General features: G+C 40.3%; 1 protein-coding gene across 3 annotated transcripts in view; it reads left to right on the forward strand.

The window, feature by feature from the left end:
- MED27 (mediator complex subunit 27) overlaps positions 1-26,472 on the forward strand; it is a 165,398-nt gene that overhangs the window by 93,482 nt on the left and 45,444 nt on the right. For all 3 annotated transcript variants that reach the window (XM_081847187.1, XM_081847188.1, XM_081847189.1), the window contains exon 4: positions 17,537-17,630. In XM_081847187.1, coding sequence (XP_081703313.1) covers positions 17,537-17,630 — 94 coding nt within the window. The remainder of the gene's footprint in view (positions 1-17,536; positions 17,631-26,472) is intronic.

The following is a 26,472-nucleotide window of genomic DNA, read 5'->3' on the forward strand; positions in this document are numbered from 1 at the left end:
AATGCAAAGTTAAAATCAACTTAGTTTGTCTGTTTTAATGGAAGCACACTATTCCAATTTCTATCATATATGCCTCCTTTCCCCCATTATTTTCTCCCTTCGGCTGTTTATTTTCTTTGGTCCTTTTGCAGAAGTCACACCACATGTTTAGTGTGTGTTTCATCTGGTTCTCTGACCTTTCATTCCAATTAAAAATTGGAGAAAAGTTCTGGTTGTTGTGGCACAGAATGCTCCATGCACACTTTTATTCCCCTATAATGAAATCTCCCTTGATCACTTCTCTTCAAAAGCTGCAAAGGGCATAGGAGGGCACTTCTTTCACAGCCCCTTTTTGCAGTGTTCAGATTGAGCAGGGGGACATTGTGGAATACCACTGAGAGTCGAAAATGAACAAATGCCTTAGTTTAAGCAAGGGGACTATTTGTTGTCAGTCTGTCACATGATCTCTCTCCATATCTCTCTCTCTCTCTCTCTCTCTCTCTCTCTCTCTCTCTCTCTCTCTCTCCCCCCCCCCCCCATCTACCTAGTGCTTTAAGATGAGTTTACCACTGGCATGTAAAGTTATTACTATTCACTCAGACTGGCACTAGTCCCTGGGATCTTGGGCAGCCTCAAGTTTTATTTGTTGTTGATGTTGTAGATTGAACTGGAGATCTGAATCCTTAGTTGTCAAGTAATTTATAGGTTGATTACTTGTTGTGTTCCGTGTTTGGCAAACCCACTTTCCTATAGTGATCTACTTACTGGAAAGCTCAGCCTTCATTCTCCTACACATCTCATTTTAGATAAAAGGCCCATGACATTTCAAGAATAGATTCAGGAATAGTTTTGGGGTGGGGTCTCAACATAAGAAGAGCCCTGCTGGATCAGACCAAAGGCCTATCTTAAAATGTCTTCCCTGCTTGTAATTATTTAATTTGTCATTATTGATGGCAGTGATTTGTGTTTGCTGGTTTGTTGATACTATCTTGAAATACTGTATGTAAAATGTACTCTTGATTTAGTTTGCCAAATTTTATCCCACCCTTCCTCCTAAAGGAGCATAGGGGTGGCACAACTTTGGATTTTGTTAAATTGTTGTTATTTATAGGATGATGTCATTAAACCAGAATCCAGCAGTGACCAGGACACCTGAGTTGCAGGCTGCTATATCAATGACTATGGAGCCAGGCTGGGCTCTTGGCTCTCAGCCTGGTGTTGGTAACCAGGAGACGGCTGAACCACAAACCACAGCAGCAACAGGGTGTGTTTAGTGGGAGCTAGAACCATCACAGATGCCTTCCACCATGCCTGAGGAAATTACCGTATTTTTTGCACCATAACACTCACTTTTTTCCTCCTAGAAAGTAAGGGGAAATGTCTGTGCGTGTTATGGAGGAAATGCCTACGGGTGGCATGCCTACGGATTTTCCTCCTCTAAAAACTACATGCGTGTTATGGTCGGGTGCGTGTTATAGAGCGAAAAATACGGTAGTACCTCAGCTAAGCAGCAGTGCCCCAGGCAGGAGACTGTGGAGCACAGGAAAAGCACTCCATATCCAGGTCTGAGGTCTTGCAGAGGTTTCAGAAATGGGATGAAGACTAGGGGAGTAGACCTGAAGACAGAGGCTCAAAAGGCATCAGTTTGATTCCCAGCCTCTTGAAATCCTATTCCGAACTAGGAGCTGTTTGTGGTATTGCAACAATTATGGTGCCCTTTTCCATAGGCTTCATTGTGGAATCAGAACAGGATATCTAGCAGTGCGTATTTTCTTGTCATTCCTGTGGGTTATAAACAGTAATGTAGGAAGCTGATATGCACATTTAAAAAGTCTAGGCCAGCATTCTGTTCCCACAGTGGCCAAGCATCTGCTTACAAGAAGGCATCCCATCTTACACTGCTACCTCAATCCCAGCTCATTTTGTTCAGCATTTCTGTTCCTTGACAGCTTCCTCCATCCCCTTAGTATCATAGCTCCCTCACTCTTCAGTTCACCAACTTGTACTAGCCACCACGATTTCTCTATTCTGGTATTTATTGGCCTGAGTAACATCTGGGGAAGCATGAAACCTGAGTAATAATTCAAGCCTGCTTGAGATGGGAACAAAAAGCACTTTACTTCCTGCTATACCATTCAAGGACCTAGAGCCAGGGTGAGTATGGAGATGTAGGGAGCTTAACATTATAAGTCTGCATGGCATCTTTGAGTGTGCAAGACAGAGAAAGTTGAAAGCTAGAGGTTTCTTTCTACAGAAAGCAGATGGACAGAAGAAGCGTGTCAGTAATGGAGACAGCATCTTTTGAGTGCCATGGGAATGTTTTCCATCTACTTGAAATGGCTGAAATCTTTAGATTAGCATGGCTCTGGAAAGATGGCCTCTAAGTGCTGCAGAAAACACACTAAAGCAGTTCTGGCTTTCCTAAATTTAGCTATACTAAATAGCCTGCAAGACTAGCTTTTCCTCTTACCTCTTCACAGGTCACCTAGGCAGCAGTATTCCTTTCAGTTTGGTATGTTACCTTCTTGAAACTGATCAATCCTCACACAACCCAATTGTGTTTATAGGCAAACCTTCCTCACTCTGACAACTTTATCATCCTCCTTTCGTATTCTGTGCAAGTATTTCAAGGTTCATTATTTACCATCTACTGTATTTTAAATAATGCTATATAGTCATGCAGCAGGTATGTTCCAGCTGCCAACTGAAAGGTTTCTTGAAGCAAAGCCAGGATACAGAGTGCTGTGAAGTACACTTGATTGATGAAAGCCTTGACAGAGCCAGCTTCTCCTTTCCTGTTCCTCCTGAGATGTATTCATGGGATGTTTCCCTGCTGTACAGAGTAGTCCAATTAGCTGTACATTGCTTGCAGTAGTCATATCATTTGTCATGCTAATCGGATTCCTCGTAAAAAGCTATTAATTACTTGTTCCTGTACTATATGAACATAGATGCAATTACTTGTGATTTTGCACGCTGGAATGCTGTTTTTCCACAGTTCTCCTTGAGCTTACTGAGCACAGGCTTGCAAATGTGGTTGCCAGAAGTGGTCAAAAATCTAGGTGACTCTGTATGCCTGGGTGTCCTGTATACTAGAACACAGGAAGTTGTCTTATATTGAGTGAGACCATTGGACCATTTAGCTCAGTACTGTCCGCTCTGATTTAACAACAGTACCTCAAGTTTCAGACTGAGGCCTCTTCAAACCTTATCTGGAGAGTGACCCTTCCATATGCAAAGCAGATGCTCTACCCACAAACTACAGACCTTCTCCCAGTCAGATGCATGGGATATAAGCATGCTGTTGTTGTTGAAAAATATGGTTGGCATTTATCAATAATAATAACAATTTAGGAACCCATCTTGGACATTTTGTAGGGGAAAGAAATGAGACTTAAAAGAAATAACTCCACTGGAAGTGGTGATGATTGATGTTAGCATGAATTGAATATCTTAAATAATCATTTTTTTAATGTAATCGACAGATGAAAAATCAGAGGTTTTTTGTATCGTTCTCTAATGTATTTCTTTTTTCTTTTTTATTATTTTATTTTATTTCTCTCATTCACTTTTCTCTGTTTCATTTTCCCTTTTTTGGGGGGGTGTCCTTTGTTTTTCTTCTTTTTTATCTTTTCTTTGTAGTCCTATGACTGGGGCCTTTATTAAGGGCCAGAGACTGTATAATCATGGGGGTGGGGGTGGATGGTTGATAGAGGACCCTGGGTGAGAGACAGAGAATGTTGGTCTTCCAGCGTGAGAAGCTGGGAGGAGAAAGATCCCAGGTGAGAGCTGGGATGAACTGCTATCTTCTGTGGGTGGTAGGGGCTAAGAATTACTTTAAAGAGAGGACTCTGTATTCTACTTAGAATTTTTGTAGCAGCTACTTTATTGTATTATGAAAAACCTTAATAAAAATCTCATTACCAGAAAAATAGCATCAGCAAGGACCCTGACTTCTCTACACACACACATACACACACCCCTACCTACCAACCAACCAACCAACCAACCAACCACATTTTATGGAGTATCAATAATAAAAACATAAAAAGTATTATAACAACAGCATAATAATAAAATAATCATAATAATGTTCTCCCACCCCCCTCCACAGCTTTAGCCTAGGTAAAGAGGAATGTTTTTGCCTGGTGCCTAATGACATGCAATGACAGTGCTAGGTGAGCATCTCTGCGGAGAACATTCCACAGTTGGGGAGCTACCATAGAAAAGGACTGTTCTCGTGTTGCCACCCTCTGAATCTCTCAGGTAGGAGAAAGTCCTCAGATCACAAAGTGCAGGTTCTGACTCAGTTTGTACGAGGAGAGGCAGTCTTTAAGGTATTGAGGTCGTGAGCTGTGTATGGCTTTATAGGTCAACACTAGGAATTTGAATCAGGCCTGGAAACTAATTGGCAGCCAGTGCAGTCGAGCCAGGATTAGTGTTATATTTTCAAACCATCTTGTTCTATTGAGCGGTCTGGCCATTGAATTTTGCACCAGCTGAAGTTTCCAAACCATCTTCAGAGTCAGCCCCACATACAACGCATAGCAGTAATCCAAAGCATTAAAAAACCCCACATGATTTGAGGTTATATATTTCAACTACTAACAGCACACTTCTTCACCATTCTCTTGTAGTATATATGAGAAAATCCTTCTTTTGCAGACTTTGAGGTACTCTAATTGATACCCTCTTTTTCTGCTGTGTGCTTTCCAGAAATATCTCCAATTTGTAAAACTTCTGCCTTAGAGTTTATGTATTTTGTAGTAGGAGAATCAACATTCAATCTCTTAGTGCTAGTTTCAACAAGAGCATAGTCACATTCTTGTTCTTCAATTTCTTTCTGTATATGAAGGTTTTTCAGGCAGAACTATAGCTCATTAGAAAAATTAATACATTTTCTAAAAAAAAGATTAAAGTGTGACTGAAACTGCACTTAATTTTAAAACTTACAGTGTGTGTGTGTGAGAGAGAGAGAGAGAGAGAGAGAGAGAGAGGCAGAGAGAGAGACAGAGACATAACCTCTAATCAACTCAGTGGTCTGTTTCATATATACACTAAAAACCCCAATTCTAATGTATGAATACCCATTTTAGGGAAGTTTTTAATGTTTGATGTTTCATCATGTTTTTAATATTCTGTTAGGAGCCGCCCAGAGTGACTGGGGCACAACCTTGTCAGATGAGCAGTATACAATTATTATTATTATTATTATTATTATTATTATTATTATTATTATTACTACTACTACTACTACTACAAAATGATAACATCCTTCAATATATAAAGTAAAAGTAAAATGTTATCAAAAATTAATAAGATATAACAAAAGCTAATATTTATAAAACTGTGCTCCACAAAGGTCAGTATTGCACTTCTCTGAGGTCTGCACGATAGGCTGCTGTCTAGCACCAGCCCCGGGGAGGACAGCTGGGTAGACATGATTGTCATGTTTTGATAAAAGATTCCTCACGCCACCCCTAAGAAGGAAGAGAGGTTTCTACTAGGGGTTATGTTTACTCCTGAGCTATAGAAGAAACTGCTGAGAAATCCTTAATGGCTGCCTGATCTTATTTAAAGTGAATTTGGGCAGTTGGGGTGGGGACAGAGAAAACTATGTCCAACTTATTTGGGTGGAGCTTTTAATGACTCCAAATGATAAAGAGTCTCACTTCATAACATGACTACTTTATCCTGATGCAGTAGTTAAGATAAGGAAGTCTTAAGAAGTCTATACAGTGGTACATCTGGTTACTACCTTAATTCGTTCTGGAGGTCCATTCTTAACCTGAAACCGTTCTTAACCTGAGGTACCACTTTAGCTAATAGGGCCTCCCGCTGCTGCCATGTGATTTCTGTTCTCATCCTGAGGTAAAGTTCTTAACCCAAGGTACTACTTCCGGGTTAGCTGAATCTGTAACCCGAGGTGTTTGTAACCCGAGGTACCACTGCATTGATGTGAATATGTATATGTATATTCATACTTCCTGGGGTTTTGAGTTGAAGGGTTGATTTAGAATTCTGAACTCATATTTTTTTTTGGGGGGGGTAGAGGGAATTATTATTATTATTATTATTATTATTATTATTATTATTATTTTATTTATACCCCGCTCTCCCTGTCCAGAGCCAGGGTGTTAACCAGTAAAATTATAGTAAAAACATAATAGGGGAAAAAAATTGCTACAGTGCGTAGCAAGAGTGAGGGAAAGCATATTAAAAAAAATTTCACTGGAGAATATGCCTAAATATTAGTATACAAATATTTGTTTCTTAATTCCTTCAAGGCAAACTATCACCTTTCTCCTGTGTTTATGGTCTGCTTTATTGCATATATAGTATTTTTGTTGGAGGTGACATGAATAACAGCTGCCAAAACTTATTGTTGACTGTGAAAAAAGGTAAGTTTTGAAAAACAGACAGTTTAATAAACAACAAGTTTTAACAGGGAAGTATGTGTTCCTAAAATCCCATTACCACTTACAGCTGACAATCTTAGATGGGGAGTTTTTTCCTTTCAAGTTCTTTCTCTAAAAGAATGAATATCAATTGTCAGTAAACAAACAGAAAATAGTTAAAGGCTCAGACAAGTTTCTGGTAATTACTGTAAAGCAGATTTATGTTTTCCTGGATAACCACTTTTACATTCTCATATCCATATTGCTGTATTGCTTTATTATTATAGCATTTGCTGTGCTGATAGCAATAAGTTGAGTTGTGGGATCCTGGAAGAGAAGTTAATGATGGACAGAGAAGTGCAGAAATGTTGAGATTATTACACATAAGCCTGATTCAGATGAATGCTTGCAACTTCATAAAATATGATTTATGAAACCATAAGCAAGTGTTGGGGCCAAGGTCTCCTACTACCCCCTGGTATGCCAATTTTGGCATGAAGATCATGGCTCATATTAAGCCAAAGTTGCCTGTTCTGTCTGAATCAGGGAGCTCTTGTTTAATGTCATCAATCTAACAAACCAGAATAATCCAAAGCCAGAATGTTGGAACAGGAAGAGAGGGCCCTTTGTTCAGTCCCTTGTTCATGAATCTCTAAATTTAAAGCATTCTTTAAAAAATTCAACACCATATATGGCTCAATGCCTGTGATCAGGAACTAATCTTAAAGGGGAAAACAAACAAACAGTTCAGGTTCTGATTGGATGTATGATCACAAAATGTGATGATATGCATGTAGAGTTATAAAATGATGAGAATGGAATAAACCCTCAGGAACTACTCTAGTCCCCTCCCTCTGTATGCTGTTTTTGTTTTTAATTGTTGGTAGTTTATTTTTTAATTTTCCTTGTGCTTTTTTACATGTTCCTTTTGAATCATTTGTCAGGATACAAATAAAAACAAAATGTTGACCATAGACCCAGAAAGCTTTTCTGCCTTTCCATAGAAGAAGCCATTTTAAAAGAAGTGTGCACACCAGGCAGCCTAGAGTGGGAAGAGCAAAGAATTACAATTTTGCAGTATTTGTGCAGCAAGGTTTAATCATGAGAATTTAAGCCATTTATGGAGAAACTCCAAAATGCTGGGGGGTGATTTAGATGGGGCTACCCCTTTTATCTGATTGTTCTCTCAGGGGAATGTAACACCAAGCCTCCACCCACAAGGAGGTGAGGCATGTTTTGCCTCAATTTCAATCTAACCATCCCAGGTGATTTTGAGCAAGCTGTTTCACACATAGAATCTTCAGAAGAAGAATTCGACCTAGGCTGGCAAAAAAGCGGGAAGCTCAAAAAGCATCTATAAAGCACCACATTGAATGCATCAAAATGAATTATATTGCTGGACTTGGTAGAGGGCGCTGCCTTGGCAGCCAGCAGGCCGCTTAACTCTTTAAAGAAAGAAAACTTTTGCTAACTAAGTACGCTGCATATCTCACAAGTTAAAAGAGCTCCTTACCACAATGGTCAGAGATTTACCGTATATACTGTATTTTTCCATGTATAATACAGTGGTACCTCGGGTTAAGTATTTAATTCGTTCCGGAGGTCCGTTCTTAACCAGAAAATGTTCTTAACCTGAAGCACCACTTTAGCTAATGGGGCCTCCTGCTGCCGCCGTGCCGCCGGAGCACAATTTCTATTCTCATCCTGAAGCAAAATTCTTAACCCGAGGTACTATTTCTGGGTTAGCTGAGTCTGTAACCTGAAGCGTATGTAACCAGAAGAGTATGTAACCAGAGGTACCACTGTATGATATTTCCCCCAATTTTTTTAAGTTTAAAATTGGGGGTCGTCTTATACACAGACTGTTGCAATTAAATATATAAATAAATACACGCCGCCATCCATATTCTTTTCCCCCAGCCTCCCCTCACTATTGGCCTCATGACAAACCCTGGTCTGGTACTCTCCCCACCCCTCCAGCAGCCTCCACTCTGGACATTGTCCCTTCCACCCGGTTCCCTCAGCCGCCCCCTGGCTACCCAGACCCCCCATTCCCCAAGCGCACTCCCTCAGGCAGCTCTGGCAGTCGCAGCTCCTCAATCAGCGTTCACATCTGCCGGCGCTCATGGAGTAAATACGGTACATACTGTATATATCGAGACAAAAGTACAACACACAGGTGGGAGATCTGGAGCTGCAGCTACAGTGGCGTTACACTGAGCTGACAGGAGCTGCCGCCATTACACAGATTGCCTCACTGTTTGATGTTTAAATATACGGTACTAAATATACAGGTGTTTTGAATATTTTATAAAATATTTATTTATTTTGTTTTTTAATTTGGGGCTCAAAAAATAGGAGTTGTCTTATACATGGGGGCGTCTTATACATGGAAAAATACGGCACTTAATGAATCTTATAAGTACAGGATGAGTGAAAGACACAGATTTAAAATTTCAGTGGCCCCTTATATGGCATTTGAAACATGGAATGGTGTTAAGTATTGAAGGGGATCTCGTTCCCCTTCTAAACGATTCTCAAAAGTAGTTTTCACCATGGCAGCATATGCCACTACACTCCATTAGATGCTTACTATTATCGTTGTTCTTGACGCAAACTGCATTGTTTGCCTCCATGCTGCCATATGCAACAACAATTCAATAATGAATAATGGATGATACTGGAAAAATAAAGATACTCAGATTAAATGTCAACAGGTTAAATTCTCCTGTTAAAAGATGCAGGGTAGAAATGTCACTCAAGAGGGGAAAACCACTGATTATATGCTTGCAAGAGATGCACTGCAAAAGACAATTAGATGCGCTCCTGTGCCTGGAAGGCCTTGCCATCTAGATCTCTTCAACAGGATTATCATCTCTCCTCTTGTTCCTGTCTGCTCTCATGCAGCATTTAGAGAAGCGGGAAATAGCCTGGACTGGAGTGGGTGGGTACAAGCTGGTTTATATAGACCGTGAGATCTTTCTGAGAAAGGCATCTCCTTACAGAGAGAGCAGATCTTGGCCAAACTTCCTACTCTTAATTGCTCTTGATTTCACTTTAGCCGATTGATGAGCTTCTTACCAAACTCTGAAGTTGCACCTCAAGCAAATAGAAAACTGACTGAGATAGAAAGCATTGTTATTAGTACTCCACCATCCTCTAGCGCAGGGGTTTTCAACCTGTTTTGAGTCCACAGCTCCTTTGACCAACTACATTCTTCCTGCAGCTCCCCTGTAGAAAGTTTGCAGCATGGCCCTATACCTATTTACTCAGACTTCTTCAACTGAGTTGCATGAGGTTCACTCTTACCGTACAACAGATTGCAGCTTTTTTTAAAAGTCAATTGTAGGGAAGCAATAAATAAATAAATAAATACATTTTGCAATCCACAAGAGCTCCTTGCAAGACAGAAGGTGGATGGAGGGGTTGGACAGCAGTTTGCGCCAAGCAGGGGCTTTTTCGGAAACAGCTGCCGTATTATGTGGCAATGGTCCTGTCAGCCTGTTTTCCTCTGTTCACAATAGTCATACCAGAATCTGATTCCCCTAATTGCATGTTTAGGTGGTGCAAAGTGGTCCCACTTGCCATTTTGGAGCTCTGGATTTCCAAATATTTCCATCATTTGGTAATTAACTAAATTCATAATTTTAATTGTAGCTTTAGTTTTTAGATGAATCCAGCCAGGCTTGCAGCAGTGGGTGCTGATGGTGTAGGTTACGAGTACTATATGAGGAGATAATTTTCTGTAGGTGCCCCTTTCTCCAATGTTAGATTTGATGACCTGGGAAGGGCCTTTCCTGTAGTAGCACCCTATTTAGGTGAGGCTTCCTCCGGAAATATTTGGTGCCATTTCTTCTGTTTTCATGGTACCAAGTTAAAACTTTCACTCTACCAAGCCTTTGATGGATAAATGTTTTTGTTAGTCTTCCTGCTTTTCCCTTTTTATATGACATTTCTTTGATATTTGGATCTGATGGTTCTGTTGGTTGAAAACTGCCTTGAAGACTGAAGAGCAGGAACATGGAGTATGACTCTCTTTAACTAAATGAATAAAGATAATTTTGTTGGCTGCTATAAAGTTTAGAAATGGCAAGATGTCGATGTCTCTGTACGAGCAGATGTTAATACAGCTTGATTTTAAAAAGAAAAACCTCACTCTGATAGAAAATGTGTCATTTTTAGGAATATGAATCAGGTTAACTTTGAATATTTAAAATTTTGACGTGTGAGCTTTTAACAATTCAGTGTGGGGCTAGTTTGTTGTTGTTTTTACCAAGGTATTGTTTTAAAAGGCCCTTAGCAGGATACCCTAAGGACTGCCTGATCCCTTATAGTCCTGCCTGATCACGGAAAGTCACACTTAGTGGTCCCTCATGACTAATACCCATCATGAACCTTCTGTTCAGTATTGTGGGAGCAATTTTTTGGAACTCCCTTCCAGGTGAGGTCCAACAGGCCTGCTTGGTGTTGATTTTCCGGCACCTACTGAAGACTCTTTTAAGAACATAAGAAGGGCCTGCTGGATAAAGCCAGTGATCCATAGAATCATAGAATCATAGAATCATAGAGTTGGAAGAGACCACAAGGGCCATCGAGTCCAACCCCCCTGCCAAGCAGGAAACACCATCAGAGCACTCCTGACATATGGTTGTCAAGCCTCTGCTTAAAGACCTCCAAAGAAGGAGACTCCACCACACTCCTTGGCAGCAAATTCCACTGTCGAACAGCTCTTACTGTCAGGAAGTTCTTCCTAATGTTTAGGTGGAATCTTCTTTCTTGTAGTTTGGAACCATTGCTCCGTGTCCGCTTCTCTGGAGCAGCAGAAAACAACCTTTCTCCGTCCTCTATGTGACATCCTTTTATATATTTGAACATGGCTATCATATCACCCCTTAACCTCCTCTTCTCCAGGCTAGATCTGCCTGATCCAGCTAGTCCAGCATCCAGTTCTCACTGGCCAACCAGATGCCTACGGGTAACCTGCAAGCAGGAGTTGAACAAAAAAGCACTCTCCATTTGTGGATTTCAGCAAACTGCTATGCAGAAGCATTCCTGCCTCCAACTTTTTTAGGCAGAGCATAGCCACCATTTATTACCACAGGCATTTTAACTGAAGTCTAATTCTATCATATTAACCAATTTCTACCTTATCTGTATGTAACGTATTTCTTGTACTCCTCTTCCAGACTATTCTAGTTAACTAATATATACAAATTGTTTAAATAAACAGGTGTTGTGTAAGATCTAAGTGGAACCAAAAGACAGTACTCTGGCAGCTGCATCTGGTGATGTTGGGACAGAGTTGACTCTGGGGAACCTTCAGTTTGTAAAGCATGCATTCCAGCACCGAGAAGAAACCAGTGTTTTTTTAAAATGCAATTAATCCAAAAAAATTTTTTTGTAATATGGAGCTGTGCAGAGAGGTTTCAGTCTTCAAAACGCACGTTCTTGGCTGATAGTCACATCTGGGAGAGGCTTTCACAGCATGAGAATTCGTTGAAGATCCTTTCACTGCTTCTCCAAGCATGAAGTGTCATTTTGCAAGAGGTGGCAGAGATCACTGCTTTAATAACTATTGTTAATTCATGTCACTGGAAAACCTGCTGCAGAGCCACACTTGCAGACAAGCTTGTGCTTGCTTAAGAGGCACTGTTTCAATTAAATTCTTTATTTTCACCCCAGGAATAATAAACTATATCTACAGTTTTCAAATCAGCATTATGAGAATTGTGACAGTTTTGTTTATGGCCCATTTTTAGTACCAGATGCAGTAGGTGCTGTTTGGGGCATCAGTTCATCCTCTTCCATGAGCATTGCATTGCTTCTCCTTGCCCACCAGGAATCATAGTACATTGTAAATAAATTAATATTCCTAATAGAAACGAGTTTGCCATTAAAACACCTTGGCACTGAGAATGGTAGTAAGTGGCAATAGGTCTCCTGCATGCTGCATGCATTTATAAGGATAGGAAGCTCCCTTATATTAGACCATTCATCCCTCTAGCTCACTGTTTGTCTATGTTGACTGGCAGTGGCTCTCCAGGGCTTCAAACAAGGTCTGATTCCCAACCCTACCTAAAGATGCTGGGGATCTTTTTGTATGCAAACCAGTTCCTCTAATGCTGAGCAAGTCCTCTACAGCACTTCCCCTATTTTTGTGTCTTCAGTATTTTTAACATATGTATATAGATGTTATTGTAAGAAAGTACCTACTCATACTAGAGATGCCTTCACTAGATGTCAGAAGCTGGAGGCTCATGACCAGCTTGTCCTGCTGAGAGGTGCCATTGACCCTCTAATATCTAACCCAGAGGCAAAAGTGAGGCAGGGAAAATGGAATTTTGTGGAAAACAAACTTGCTTGAAAGCCTGCTCTATGTTTACATGGTGTAATAGCTGCACATTAATGAAACCAAGCAATCCTGTTTGTTACTACAGTGGTACCTCGGGTTACATACGCTTCAGGTTACACACACTTCAGGTTACAGACTCCACTAACCCAGAAATAGTACCTCAGGTTAAGAACTTTGCTTCAGGATGAGAACAGAAATCGTGCTCCGGCAGCGCAGCAGCAGGAGGCCCCATAGGCTAAAGTGGTGATTCAGGTTAAGAACAGTTTCAGGTTAAGAACAGACCTCCGGAACGAATTAAGTACTTAACCTGAGGTACCACTGTATAACAAATAGTACAGTGTGTACCCCCAGCAGCAAGGAAGGCACAATTGTTTTCCTTAGCACATATATTTGGGGAGGCACATCTTCAAGAGAACATTGGAGATACATCAGGTTGTCATTGTTAGGATATTGATGTTCCGTTCCACCTAAACAGATGTGTGGAGCTGTTGTATGTCACATGTCTGTTAAATTTCAATTCAGTAGGTAAGGACATGACATGTTAAGACTGAATCTTCAGTTGAACTTATAAAGTATCCATGTCCAAAGACGGGGCAACATGAACCTTCATGCACAATGGAAGTTTTTGGCAGAACTGGGAGTAGAACCCTATTGAAGAATTCTCCCTCCTGCAAGTTTACAGTCATATGAAAATCAGAGTTGGGTCACCCTCACAATCACATTCCTGCTTCTCCACACCTGGGAGCACATCAGTAGAGGAGAGTTTACAAGTATAAGCTTCCTCTGTGATTCTTACTCAACAAGTATAAGTTTCCCCTGTGATGTGAAACCAGGTGCTGTAATTCATTTGGGCAGGGGGGGAGCTTATATGCCCCCATGCATAGACAATCAGAGCATGATAGTGGGGGGTGCCCCACTCTTCCGTTCATTTGAGGGGGAACAGCCATATTAGGTGATAGAAATTGACGGTTCCTATTAAGATACATGTAATTCTGGCTAAGATGTCCATTTCTTAACTGGTGAAAATAACTGTCCTGAATGTAACAGTAAAATTTGGACAGAGTTTGCAATTCTGGTTTGAAGGGCAAACACAAACCATTGTTGGCAGCTTGGATGGAATGGGAAGTGATAGTTCAGTGCTAAAGTAGTTCATTGAACCTATGCAATTGAGAGTAGAGGGGGAAAGGGAGTATGTGAGGCCCTAAGATGCTTTAGAAGATTAAATACTAAGACTGTTGTATTTTAAATCCACTGACATTTTCTTTATGTGTTCCCTTTCTAATAAATATGTGCTTTAAATACTTGACTAATTCTTGGCAATATATGATGTTCAACCATTCACATGACCAGCCCTGTGCTTCGTGACAGTAATTGGCTTCCTGAAAAGGAAAAACAAAACATGCTATCAGAGCACTGTCTTCTTCTCTCTCCTATAAAGCAAAATAAAAGTTTGATACATATATATATTCGATTCTTAGGTTTTGTATGTGGAGTGAAAAATGAACAGCATGTATTTTACACACTGTGTGGGAGAAACGCTATTTAAACGGTGCCTGAGCTACTAAACATAACACTAACATTGGATCACTGGATCTAATCCAGTTTATTTTAAAAGGTCATACTGAAGAACTAAGCCATCTGTCCAGTGTAGAACTGAAAGGCATTTAAAGTGTTGCCTTTCTGCATTCTCTTTGGGGACAAGTTTATATGTGAGAAAGAGGGGGAGAGATGCCATGTTACCTGTTTACAAAGCTGCAGCTTCTGAAATAGTCCTTAACTTTTGATTCCTGATCTTTCTCTGTACTACTCCCAGCCCTCCACAAAATGAATTGGCGGATTCTACACTTTGGCCAAATATAAGCCTTCTGAAGCACTTTCTGCCTGCTAGGTGGTGCCATTCACGTAAAAGCTATCCTATCAGGTATTTTTTAGATAGATAGATAGATAGGGCATCCAGTTCTGCTCTGCATTAATGGAGGCAGCCCCCACGACAGCGGGAGATCGTTGGCGAAGGAAAAACAAGGATGATAGAGGGTAATTATCCTTGCAAATTCCCCCCAGGGACGTGTGGAACGGACTTCACTCACAGTTTGTCTCGGTACTTGGCTCTCACTCTGGCATGGAATGCGGGGGGCAGGGAGGCACTGAGTGCAAAAGCACTTCACCTGCTGAAACCCCCCCAATGCTGCTATTAAGAAGCAGAGGTTCTGCTGTTATTTAGAGCTTAATTGGACTAAAATACAGGCATTTGCTAGAAGAGATGAGATCACAAACTGCGGAACAAACCAACTGCAAGGACTTTAAAGTTTGAACTTCAGAAAAGACTTCATTCAGAGCAAAGGACAGTGAGGGGGAAAGGAGCCTACAGTTTCTTTGTTTAAAGTTTTATTCTCTACATTTATGATTCGGCAACCCTCCTCTAAATGTTAGTTCAAATTATATTTGTAGAAGCAAGGATGGAAGAAATTGGATTATAAATATGGAATATAATATCAAACGGAACTGATGGGTAAAAGGGGGAGAGCTCTATTTTGCAAAAGGTTTATGATGGAAACTTAGAGCTGACTCTTCCCCATCCTTTATTATTTACGAAGTGAACTGAATAACGCTAAGAGGACTTGGAATTGAATTTAATTGGAAGTATAATTGCTCATATATCTTCAGTTGGAAGGAAGGGTGAAAGGAGTCTGTCAACTGCCAAGGAACTGATAAGGTTCTTTATAGAGTCATCTGCATTTCGACAGACCACTCTTCTTCCCAGGAAAAATGGTGACAACAGGTAGTATTTACTGGGACAAGGTGACTTTTACAGCTGTTCTTAAAGTTGCAAAACAATGAAGCATAGGACAGAGTGATGGAGAAATCTCTGGAACAACAATGGGATATCAGCTCCACCCAAAAAATGATGGATAACAGCAACAACCGGGAGAAAGAAAGACATAACATCTTACAAGGACAGGGAGAAACACCATGGACAAAATAATTGCCCCACACAGGAAGAACAAGGATATAGTCGCTTGTAGTTTTATAAATCATTTAATGTGTCAACATGAATAGAAGTTATTAATATTGCAGTTGTTGTATGAGGGATTATTATTATGACTGGAATGTAATTGAAATTAATAAGATTTTGGAATGCAGAAATAAAGAAAATCATCAAATCTAGCACACCGGGGGCCACTTTATATAAATTATATAATTCAGTATTTGAACAATTGGTATTAATAATTGTATTATAAATTGGTCTTGTTATGAGGCTATTATTGGACTGTAATTGAAAACTAATAAAAATTATTATTAAAAATAGATGATAGATAGGTAGAAAGATAGGTAGGTAGGTAGGTAGATGATAGATAGATAGATATAGACAGACACACTGCTTGAAAAACTGGTGACTTCTGCAAAAATTCTTCACCTTGCTAAGTATGATTTTAATTATTTTTAATGGCAAAATTTAAGAATTAAAGCATGGGTTATTATACTAAGAAGTAATCTTGGGATCCTCTAGGCTTCTGAAGGAGTTAGCTGGCTGGCTGGCTAGCCGGCTACCTTCCTGTGAATTTTGTGATTAATGGAGTGTTATGATAGCAGGATAAACTTGCCAGCCCTTAAAATGAACACTAAATTAGGGCCAAAAATGTGTATGTTTCCTGGCACAGCATTCCTGGAGGATTACTGTTTTGGGAAAGATACCCACAAGTCTTCTCATCTCTTCATTTTATTTTACACCTTTAACTAGTAGTTAGATTACTAGGAGCTGATTGGGCAGGTGCTAAAATAGTCTGTTGAGGAGCATTGCTATATATGCACAATGATAATTTGTGTGTCAAGGCATGTAGCTCAGAAAGATGAGACACACTGATCCCATCCATTACTGGGCCAAATGTTTTACTTGGAATTTTGATTCAAGGGCCAATCCAGATAACTTAAATGTGTATACAGGCAACAGCCAAATAACGTGTGTCTGAATGATGCACATGAGCACAGTGCTAAACCTGGAAGTGACCTTAAAAATGTCACTAAACAGGGCGGAATGGAGGCGGGGTGGGGACGGGGAAGGCCACACTTATATGTAGTCCGCCAATGTGCAGGGGCTGGGAACAGAACCCCTGCGCAAAGCAAAGTGAAGATTGAGTGTACATTAAAAAAATGTCTTACACATGGCAATACAGTTGTCTATGGACTGTATCCACTGTTGGACCAATTCAGAGTAGACCATTTTAAAAATAAATTTAAAAAGACACAGGGAACTTAGGCCTGTTAGTTTCAGTGGGTCTACAGTGAGTAGAACTAAGTTGAATATAACCCCTGTTTTGAAAACAGCTTTGCAAGCAGGTTTGACCACAGGATTGCTTAGAGAATCTTAATTTGTCAGAACAGCATATGGTGGGGGTGGCTTTCAGAGATGCACATCATGAAGCGCTGCCATAACTTTTGTTGGTTTCTACATAGGAACTACAGGTGTGCAGTAGCATATCACAATTTAGAAGAGCAGTGCTAAAGAACAGAGAGGGAATATGAGAAGAAGGGGGCTATAAGGAATGTTCCAGGGAAGGAGAGGAAATAATATTTGTGCTTTTTTATTTCATGTGGTACAGGTAAAACCTAAAAAGTAGCTGGCAAAGTAGAAAAATGTGTTGGGAATCTGTATGACTTAATTTAAAAAATGCAAGGGTGTTGATGAGGGGATCTTGATAGAGCTGTTAAAGAATAGAGATAGCTTTCATTTATGCACCCATGTACAAAGCTACATTCTCAGTTTAGACTTTTCGTCTTTTTCTTTTTTAATGCTTGTGTTCATTTTTAGGTACGTTGATGATGTGATCAGCCGCATTGATAGAATGTTTCCTGAAATGTCCATCCACTTATCAAGGCCAAATGGGACCTCTGCAATGTTACTGGTATGTTAAAGTTTTATACAAACAAAACTGGTGGTGCACACACACAAAAATGCAAGTTCCTGGTTGGGAGATGGAGAAAGCATGTGCTTTAAAAAAATCTTAACTACTAATAATTGATCAGAAGATGCTGGCAAAAGCTTAAAAGTCATCTGTCAGGGTAAAGGTTCAGATTCAGATTAATGGTCTTATCTAGCCTAGCATCCTGTTCTCAAAATGGCGAGTGGGAAACTTGCTAGCAGGTCAAGAGCACAACAGTGATCTCATCTGCAGTTCCAGTAGAGCATCACCATTGTGGTTAGCAGGCATTGATAGCCTTGTCCCGCATGAACTTGTCTAATCCTCTTCTAAAGATGTGTGATGTGGTGGCCAACGCTACCTCTTGCAGGTGGAAATTCCATAGTTTAACTATGTGCTTTGTGAAGAAGTACTTTCTCTGGTCTGTACTTAATTTTTCGATATTCGGGTTCCTTGGAGGACACTGAGTTCTAGTATCCTTCCTAACTACCGTATAACACACATTTTTTTGCTAAATTTTGTTTGTCAAAAAATTCAGGGTTTTATATATGGAAAAATATTTCCACTGATTTCCTCGATCTTTCCGCAGCTGCCATGCAAGCTTTTGCTACCAGAGATAAGCGTCGCCTACTCCTTCTCCCCCCCCCACCTCCAGCCACACATGCCACTCTTTCTTGTGCACACACAGGTGCCTGGTCGCCAGACTGCGCCACGCTGCACCACAAACCATGTAAGGTTAAGGGCACCAAGGGCACCAAGTGCATCCAGGGCCTTCTCTATCCCTCTACTTAGCAGGCAACATCAGTGCCCTGGAGAAGGAAAGCAAGTGTACACGGCTGCATAGGGAGACTTCAGGCTCTCCAGCAGTAAAGCGCAGTGTCCCCTCAGTGCTGAGCAACAGGGGATGCAATCGGCACCAAAAACTGAACTTTAGGGTGATTGCCCCCCCCCCAAAAAAACTGAGCAACTTCTTAATTTCTCAGCTTTGGGTTCAAAAAAATGGAGGAGTCTTATACATCGGGGCGTCTTATACATGGAAAAATACAGTACTTTCTCCACAACATGACTAGAAAGCCCCAAATATTGCTACTGTTCCTCATTGGGGAGTTGTACCAGCCCCTTGATCATTTTGGTTGTCCTTTTCTGAACCAAATGTCTTTTAAGGTCCCAATCTGGAGAGCAGCTAAGTTCATACACAGGACTTGCAGCAAATCTATTTTTGCAGAAGTCTGCAAAGAGCTGACTTCTACATGGCATCACAAATGGCTTCTGATTCCACCCTTTCAGATTTAATAGCAGTTTGCTGTGTAGCATTGAAACAGAAAACAGACCTTCCACCCCCAGTGTGATCTCCTGGAGTTCATTGCAGAGTTGTTTGGATCTTAACCAATGTAAACGGCTAAGATTTTCATGGGTTGCATATGGAAATTTGATGGAAAATTCTAGGGAACAAATAACTGCACCAAATCACACATATTTTAATCTGAAGAGGAAATAAAACCATAGAGTTTGAAGGCAGCAGCTTTCTGTGTTCCTATGTCATCAAGTGTGTGGCATCAAACTAATGTACATAATCTGCATTAATTTTGGAGAGCCAGAAACATATTTTCATAAGAGATCATGGCTGCTGGCCAAATAAATAAATGATTTTCACAAGCATCTGAACGCAGGAGGCATACAGCCTAGATGAATCAAACCGAAAGAGAAGCTTGGTTTTAATATCAAATTGTAGTGTAAATGAAAAACTATAAACACATTTATAGCTTACCAACTGCTTAGCTTCTCAGCAACTTCAGTTGAGATTTTAGCATTTTTTTATATGAACATATTCTTAGTACAGCTCTTGAAGGAAGCAAGTTCCTTTAGTCATAATAAAAATCAGTTGTCATGTTTCATTTATTTCTGCTCAGTTGTCTAATATTCAATTTTTTAATACTATTCCAGGATTGACAGATCTGGAGGGTTATTTTTTTTAAAAAAAGCTTGTTTCCCCTGGCATATTAATTTGTGGTTTCATGATTCACCAAGTGGAACAATATACTACATGTAATGAATGAGTTCTGGAGCATCATGCAAAAGCATTCACTTTCAGTTAGCATTATATTCTTTTAACTGTCCATCAGTCTGCTGGTATTCATAATGCTTTTGGTGTAAGCTCAAATTTGACATCCTCTGTATTTATTAGCAGGACCAAAATCTGTCTGGAATTTTGTATCTCTGGTGAGTTAGGAGCAATAGCACAGCATTTTGCACCTGTGCTTGTGTGTACACATTTGTATATACACACAAACACACATGCAAATAAACCCCAAGGGCAGCCCGGGCAGGCATCCTAAGGATCTTGTACTGGCATTAGGGGTGCTATCCAAGTTTTCACAGCAGATTTTGGCTGTGCCTATCTGATATTTATTTAGCATCAGTTTTGGCAAGACTCCGTAGCTCTTTTCTCAATTAGTGATGGGTGCTTATAATCTCCATTTTTTCTTTTCTTTTAGAAAATCCAAGTGTAAGACCACAAATATCTGAAACCTTAGTTTCAGGGATGAATCCAATTCTACCTAAAAGAGACTCATTGAAAGAATGGGCATGATTAGTTTATTTCTAGTAAACATTGTAAGCCACCTTGAATCACAATTTGGGAGATTCTCAGTTCCAAATATTATTTTGCTCGCCTGTAAACTGAACATTCGTACTGTATTTGTTTGACTGAAATTTAGTGGCTGATCTGTATATGATCATAATAAAAAAGATTTGTGATTAGGAGAAGGTGAGATAAAAAAATATATTAAATAATAAACAATAAGAATCAAATAAATAAATAACAGAACCAGCAGCAGAAATATATATAATTCCCAGTGCATATCTTTAGTCAAATTGTTAATACTACTAAAATTATCCCTTGGAGCTTTTCTTTTCCACCCCAGCTCACCTAAGATGCAAAGCCTTTTTTATAAGAAGTATTAAATATTTCCCTTGATGAAGAGTTTTCTTCAGACACTTTGGGAACCAAAAGTTTTAGTTCACAAAGATGTTTTAAGCAGAAAGCATGAAGTTGAAAGAAAACAAGTTTTTCGTTTTAATTGCTCATTGGCACTTTATTTTCTTATGAGTGCACACCCGTCCAACAGCCATGACTGGAATTTATCACAGGGACCTTTTCCTTTCTAGCTGTTCCACAAGTTCACTCCAAGGAAGCTTCAATTAACTAGTGCCACCCCAAACTCCCCTGCAGAGCAACCATCTAAATACTTTTGCTTCAAGATCCTGTCATCTCTAGTACAGACCATAGAGCACACCAAGTGTGCATAATTTCCTGCAGAGACTTTCCGTATTAGATCATTCTGTTAAGCCTTAAGGTAGATTTTAATAGTTCAGTACAGGTATTTCAAGTTGAATGAAGAGTGAGGGGCTATGGAGAAGAACTGCACTGTGGTGTAGTTGTTATGTTGTTGGACTAGGACATGGGAGACCAGGGTTCAAACCCTACTCGGCCATGAAACTCACTAGGTTACCTTGAACCAGTCACCAGCTCTCAGCCTAACTTACCTCACAGGGTTGTTGTGAAGACAATATGGAGAGGGTAAAACCATGTGTTCCGCCTTGAGCTCCTTGGGGGAAAGTGGGAAATAAAGGTAGCAACAACAACAATATAGTAGAGGTAAGAGTTTACCACCATGGCCAGACTCTCAATTCCCTTCAAAATTCCTAACAAAGCAGTCTAAAGAAGAGGCACAAAAGGTTAAACATTTCAGCCTTCAGTTTTGGGCAGCATTCATATAAACATATGCCTACCAAGGGAAGGCCATTATGCACATTACAACCTCCAGCTAGTACAGAAGCATAACGAAGCTCATTCCTAAGGGTATTTGTTGGTTCTTAGTAGCTGCTGTATTGCAATCCTGCATGGCCAAGGTTTCCTCTAGACAATCCGCTCTTTCTGTGTTTCTCAGATTTATACATAGTGATTGTACTTCATTAAGCTGGATTTACAGTGCATAGTCTAAGCACATAAATAATTGAAACCCTTTTCCAGAGCACTGTGGAATCCTCAGCTGATTTTAAAGTAGTCTATCATGGTAGTTTTGGATAGCAGTTGATCCCATTCCACCCTATTGATTTATCAGTTAATCTTAACTGCATCCACACATGAAAGATCGCAAACATTCTAGGATAACAGCCTTAATAAAAAGACTATGCAAAATTCATTGTCTTCAATTCAAAAACTTTGTTACATGTTTTCTCAATTTGGCATTATAAATGGGAATTAGAAGTTGGATGTTAGGGAAAGAGTAGTACCTCTGGTGGGTGACATGTCATGCTCCTTCTGGGGGAGTTTGTCCACCTTTGGTCCCCTGATCCAATAACTCCTTCACAATAATTCAACTAGGGGTCACATTTTCATGGGAGCAGAGACCTCTGGGGTGTATGGGGTGTTAGGGGAGGGGTAGTACTTGGGTAGGGGACATGTGCTCCTTTTGGGGTAGTTTGTCCACCTTTGGTCCCCACCCTGCACTGAGCTCTCACCTGTGGCTCCTAGAAGCTGTCAGCCACACCCTAGGAAACTGCTTTGACTGGTCGGCTAAACCACGTGAGAGTAGCTCACCCTCAATAAGTTAAGGACTTCTCCTGCATGCAAAGGCCAGGCTCCAGCGGATTGAGCAGACAAGACCAATACTGTGGTACCTCGGGTTACATACGCTTCAGGTTACATATGCTTCAGGTTACAGACTCCACTAACCCAGAAATAGTACCTTGGGTTAAGAACTTTGCTTCAGGATGAGAACAGAAATCGTGCTCCGGCGGCGCAGCAGCAACAACAGGAGGCCCCATTAGCTAAAGTGGTGCTTCAGGTTAAGAATAGTTTCAGGTTAAGAATGGACCTCTGGAACGAATTAAGTACTTAACCCGAGGTACCACTGTAGTGGGTCCAGCAATCAAGAAGGTGGTTTCTGCATGTGCTGTAGAGAAGAGTGAGGGGCAGATGGGGTTTGTCAACCTGGGAAGGTTGCCTGTCTTGGAGAAGGAAAAGTCTGATCCTCTGCTGCCTTGCAGTTATACTCATTCGTGAGAAAGGCTTTGGGAGTAAACCCAGAGGAAAAAAATGTGCCCACTGCCTGTTGGGACATTTTTGGGAGAGGAAAAGGCTAAGGAGTAAACCCTATACAAATCCGGAGTGGAGTCCCTGAGGTGGTTGGATGGTGCCTTGTACGTGTCCTTCCAGCAACTCCTACAAGCCCAGCTGGTGCTCTGCTTTCCTTTCGACCACACCAGCAAGGCTGAGAGAGGGATCTTGTAATCTGGGCAGCCCAGGACCACCTTACACACTGCTCAGGCTTGCACCCCAAGGAGGGCACTTTGGTTATGCTAACACAGGGGTGTCACTTCACCCCCATAGATGCATCAAGTTTTTCTATGAAGAAGTGACAGGAGAAATACTGAAGGCCTAACCCATGTTGTGAACTTCATCAGTAAAATAAAAATCTCCACATTTAAATGTTTATCCATGTGAAGCCATTAAGGTTCTAACTTCTTGCAAAAAAATTCCCCTCCAAAATTTGTATGAGTGCAATATATGTGTGTCATTATTTCTGTCCTTTATAAATCTTCACCAATTTATTTTGATTTAATTGTTGTTTAATCATGTATTTTAATTTGTATTGTATTGTTTGATTTATAAGCCAATCTGAAAAGATTTTTTACTGAAGGATGGCATATAAATTCTTTTTAAAAATGAACTGAGCCTGATATCCTGGCCAGTCGTAGACTTTCACAAATTGAATTATTTGATCATTTCTCAACAAGGTGTATGCTGTGGGCAACAAACTATCCCCTTGATAGAGCAACTTCTTGTTCTAAAAAAACCCTGAACCTCACATGAGTTTGATTATGTATTAATGGTGATCCATTGTCATACAAAGACAGGTTTTTACATTTTAGCTGCTGTGCATCTTCAGTGCTATGATATAGTGCTTTTAAGATCCTGGCTATAAATCATGCTTTACATGGGTTGTTTATACCTGTCCATAAAACTATATTAAGTTTGAAAATGTTTGTTTCAAGGCAAAGCTTTTATTGTTGAATTGAATCTCTGAGCAGGTTGGAATGGACATAAACTTATAACAGCTATAAAAGAGGAATCTACTAGCTACTTGGCACAAAATGCTTCAGGGTTCGGCAACCCCTTGCATTGTCCCTTGCTGCTGTATTCTTCCCAGATTTATCAGCAGCGCAATTAATTTAGGTTGTCATTGTTCAGCTACACAGTATAATTAGCACTTTAGTGGCAATTCTTTACATCTGTTCTTGTTAGTCCAGCTGACTGATGTGATTCATGTGTAAGTATAGGCAGCTCTGAAGGCTGCAGGTGGTATTCTCTCTCTATTCTAGAGAATATTCTGGAGTTGCCTATTTTCTTTCTGTGGTTCTGTTGGAGCTTATGTTAGGATGACCACAGTCTAAACTGAAATGGTCACCAGTGTCAGTTTGTATTTCTACTGCACGGTGAACCAAGCACAAGGTGTAAAATGAATGCTGTATATCATCTTGTGTGCCTTCAGGTAGAGAGATTATACACATCTTACAAAGGTACTTTCACATTACTTATTTATTAGTTGCCTTTATATGCCACATTTTTCTCCAATGAGATCAGGATGGTGTTCACATTGCTCCCTCTCCTCATTTAATCCCTACAACAACCCTATGAGGTAGGTTAGACTGTGAGACAATGGCTGGCCTAAGGTCACCCAGTGAGCTTCATTGCCAAATGGGGATTCAGACCATGGTCTCCTAGATCCTAGTCTGACACTCTATTAGCTCAAGTTTTCACAAGCTGATGCTGAATTCATGGTGCATTAGAGTCTTCAGTGTTAGATGATATTTAATAAATTCTTTCATTCTGTGAAATCTTCAAGAGTCACCATATTAGTAAGGTAAAGGTAAAGGTAAAGGGACCCCCTGACTGTTGGGTCCAGTCACGGACAACTCTGGGGTTGCGGCGCTCATCTCGCTTTACTGGCCGAGGGAGCTGGCGTACAGCTTCCGGGTCATGTGGCCAGCATGACTAAGCTGTTTATGGCGAACCAGAGCAGCGCATGGAAATGCTGTTTACCTTCCCGCTGGAGCAGTACCTATTTATCTATTTGTACTTTGATGTGCTTTTGAATTGCTAGGTTGGCAGGAGCAGGGACCGAGCAATGGGAGCTCACCTCATTACGGGGATTCAAACCACCCGCCTTTTGATCAGCAAGCCCTAGGCTCTGTGGTTTAACCCACAGCGCCACCCACGTCCCTTACCGTATTAGTATAGTATCCTAAATAGTTAGTAGAATGTAATTTATCCTTTGTACTATCATGCCTACCAGTATAACTGATAGGGCTTGATTGTGACATACACTACAATTGGAACAGCTTTGTACATCTCTACCAGGTTTGAACACCTGGGTCTCAGAGAGGGATTCTGTGGCATCTTCATTACAGTGGAACTTTCCCTAACCCCAAACTAGTGCCCCTCAGATGTTGCAGACTGCAGCTGCTCACAGCCTTAGCCAGCATGGCCAGTGGCTAGGGATGATGGGAGTTGGAGTCCAAAACATCTGGAGGGCAACAGGTTGGGAAAGCCTACTCTAGAGTTCCATCTGGAAGAGCTATGAATTGTTCTATTTTGGGCTGTGGTGTGGATGACCAGAATTATGTGAGTAATTTTTAATTTGTGTATTTTAACTGCTTGTTGTTTGGTGGTGTTTTAATTGGTTGAGGTTTTGTTTTTGTTTTTTTAACTATTACCTGACCTAATCTCTTAGGAAGGGCTGGAGAGAAGGGACAGTATAAATAATGCGGGGTCATTATTGTAAAATAATGCTTGTAAAAGTACTGTATGGTAAGAAGGCTTCTACTTCAGATGTCAAGTCCAAATCTTTGCTTCCATGGATTTTGATGAGGGCATACCCTTGTCCCATGTAAGCCCCACCGAAAGGAACAGACGCCACCCAACACCTCTGTATTGTGCCCCATTTCATCACTCATTTGCAAAATGCATGTGGAGTAAAAGCCACTGTTATTTTTTGTAATGTTCTAAAGACTTACAGAAAGCTCATGGTTTCTAAAAATATTGCAGAATGGATTAACAAAGAAGCACTGCAACTCATCATTTTAAAGCAGAGTCTTAAAATAATTTGTATAATTTTGGAAAATATATTCCACCCCAGAAAATGGCTTATTTTAAGGAACTGTTTTTCACATTACTTTTATAGCTCAACCGTTTTATTTCCTTTATATAATTGTAATATTTTATATATCTAGGCTTCTTCACCTAATCTTTTCCTTCTGCTGTGAAATTGGGGAGTAACACCCCCTTTCCCAGTGGTTTCCATTCTTACAAAATTACATAATTTATCTATTAGCATCTTAAATCTCCCTTTAGCTACACTAAGTAGTCTGGCAGTATAGAAGTGGGTTGTATGCTAAATACAGACAAATTAGACATCTTGATAGTATTACTTGCTGCAGTTTTGTCTGCTGTATTAAATTTATCAGTGGTAGCAATTTAGTTAACAGAGTTATCTCCCTATTTTTCCTAATGTGATTGTAGCCTCAAGCATTTAATTCCTGCTCTCCAGCTTTTAATTTGAGTAACTATTTCATATATTCTTCTTAAAGAGTTGAGGTAACAGTGTTGATCACAGAATTGAGACTCTAACATCTTAATTTCAAGCTATGTATATAGAACATCTGTACCTTTTTGATAGGGGAAAACATACACACATCATTTGTTTCCTAAAGGGCAGTCATTGTAATGGATCACTCTTAACAGTCTATACAGCTCCTTCCT

The sequence above is a fragment of the Podarcis erhardii genome (assembly GCF_964252035.2).
Source record: "Podarcis erhardii genome assembly, chromosome: Z".
Taxonomy (NCBI): Eukaryota; Metazoa; Chordata; class Lepidosauria; order Squamata; family Lacertidae; genus Podarcis; species Podarcis erhardii.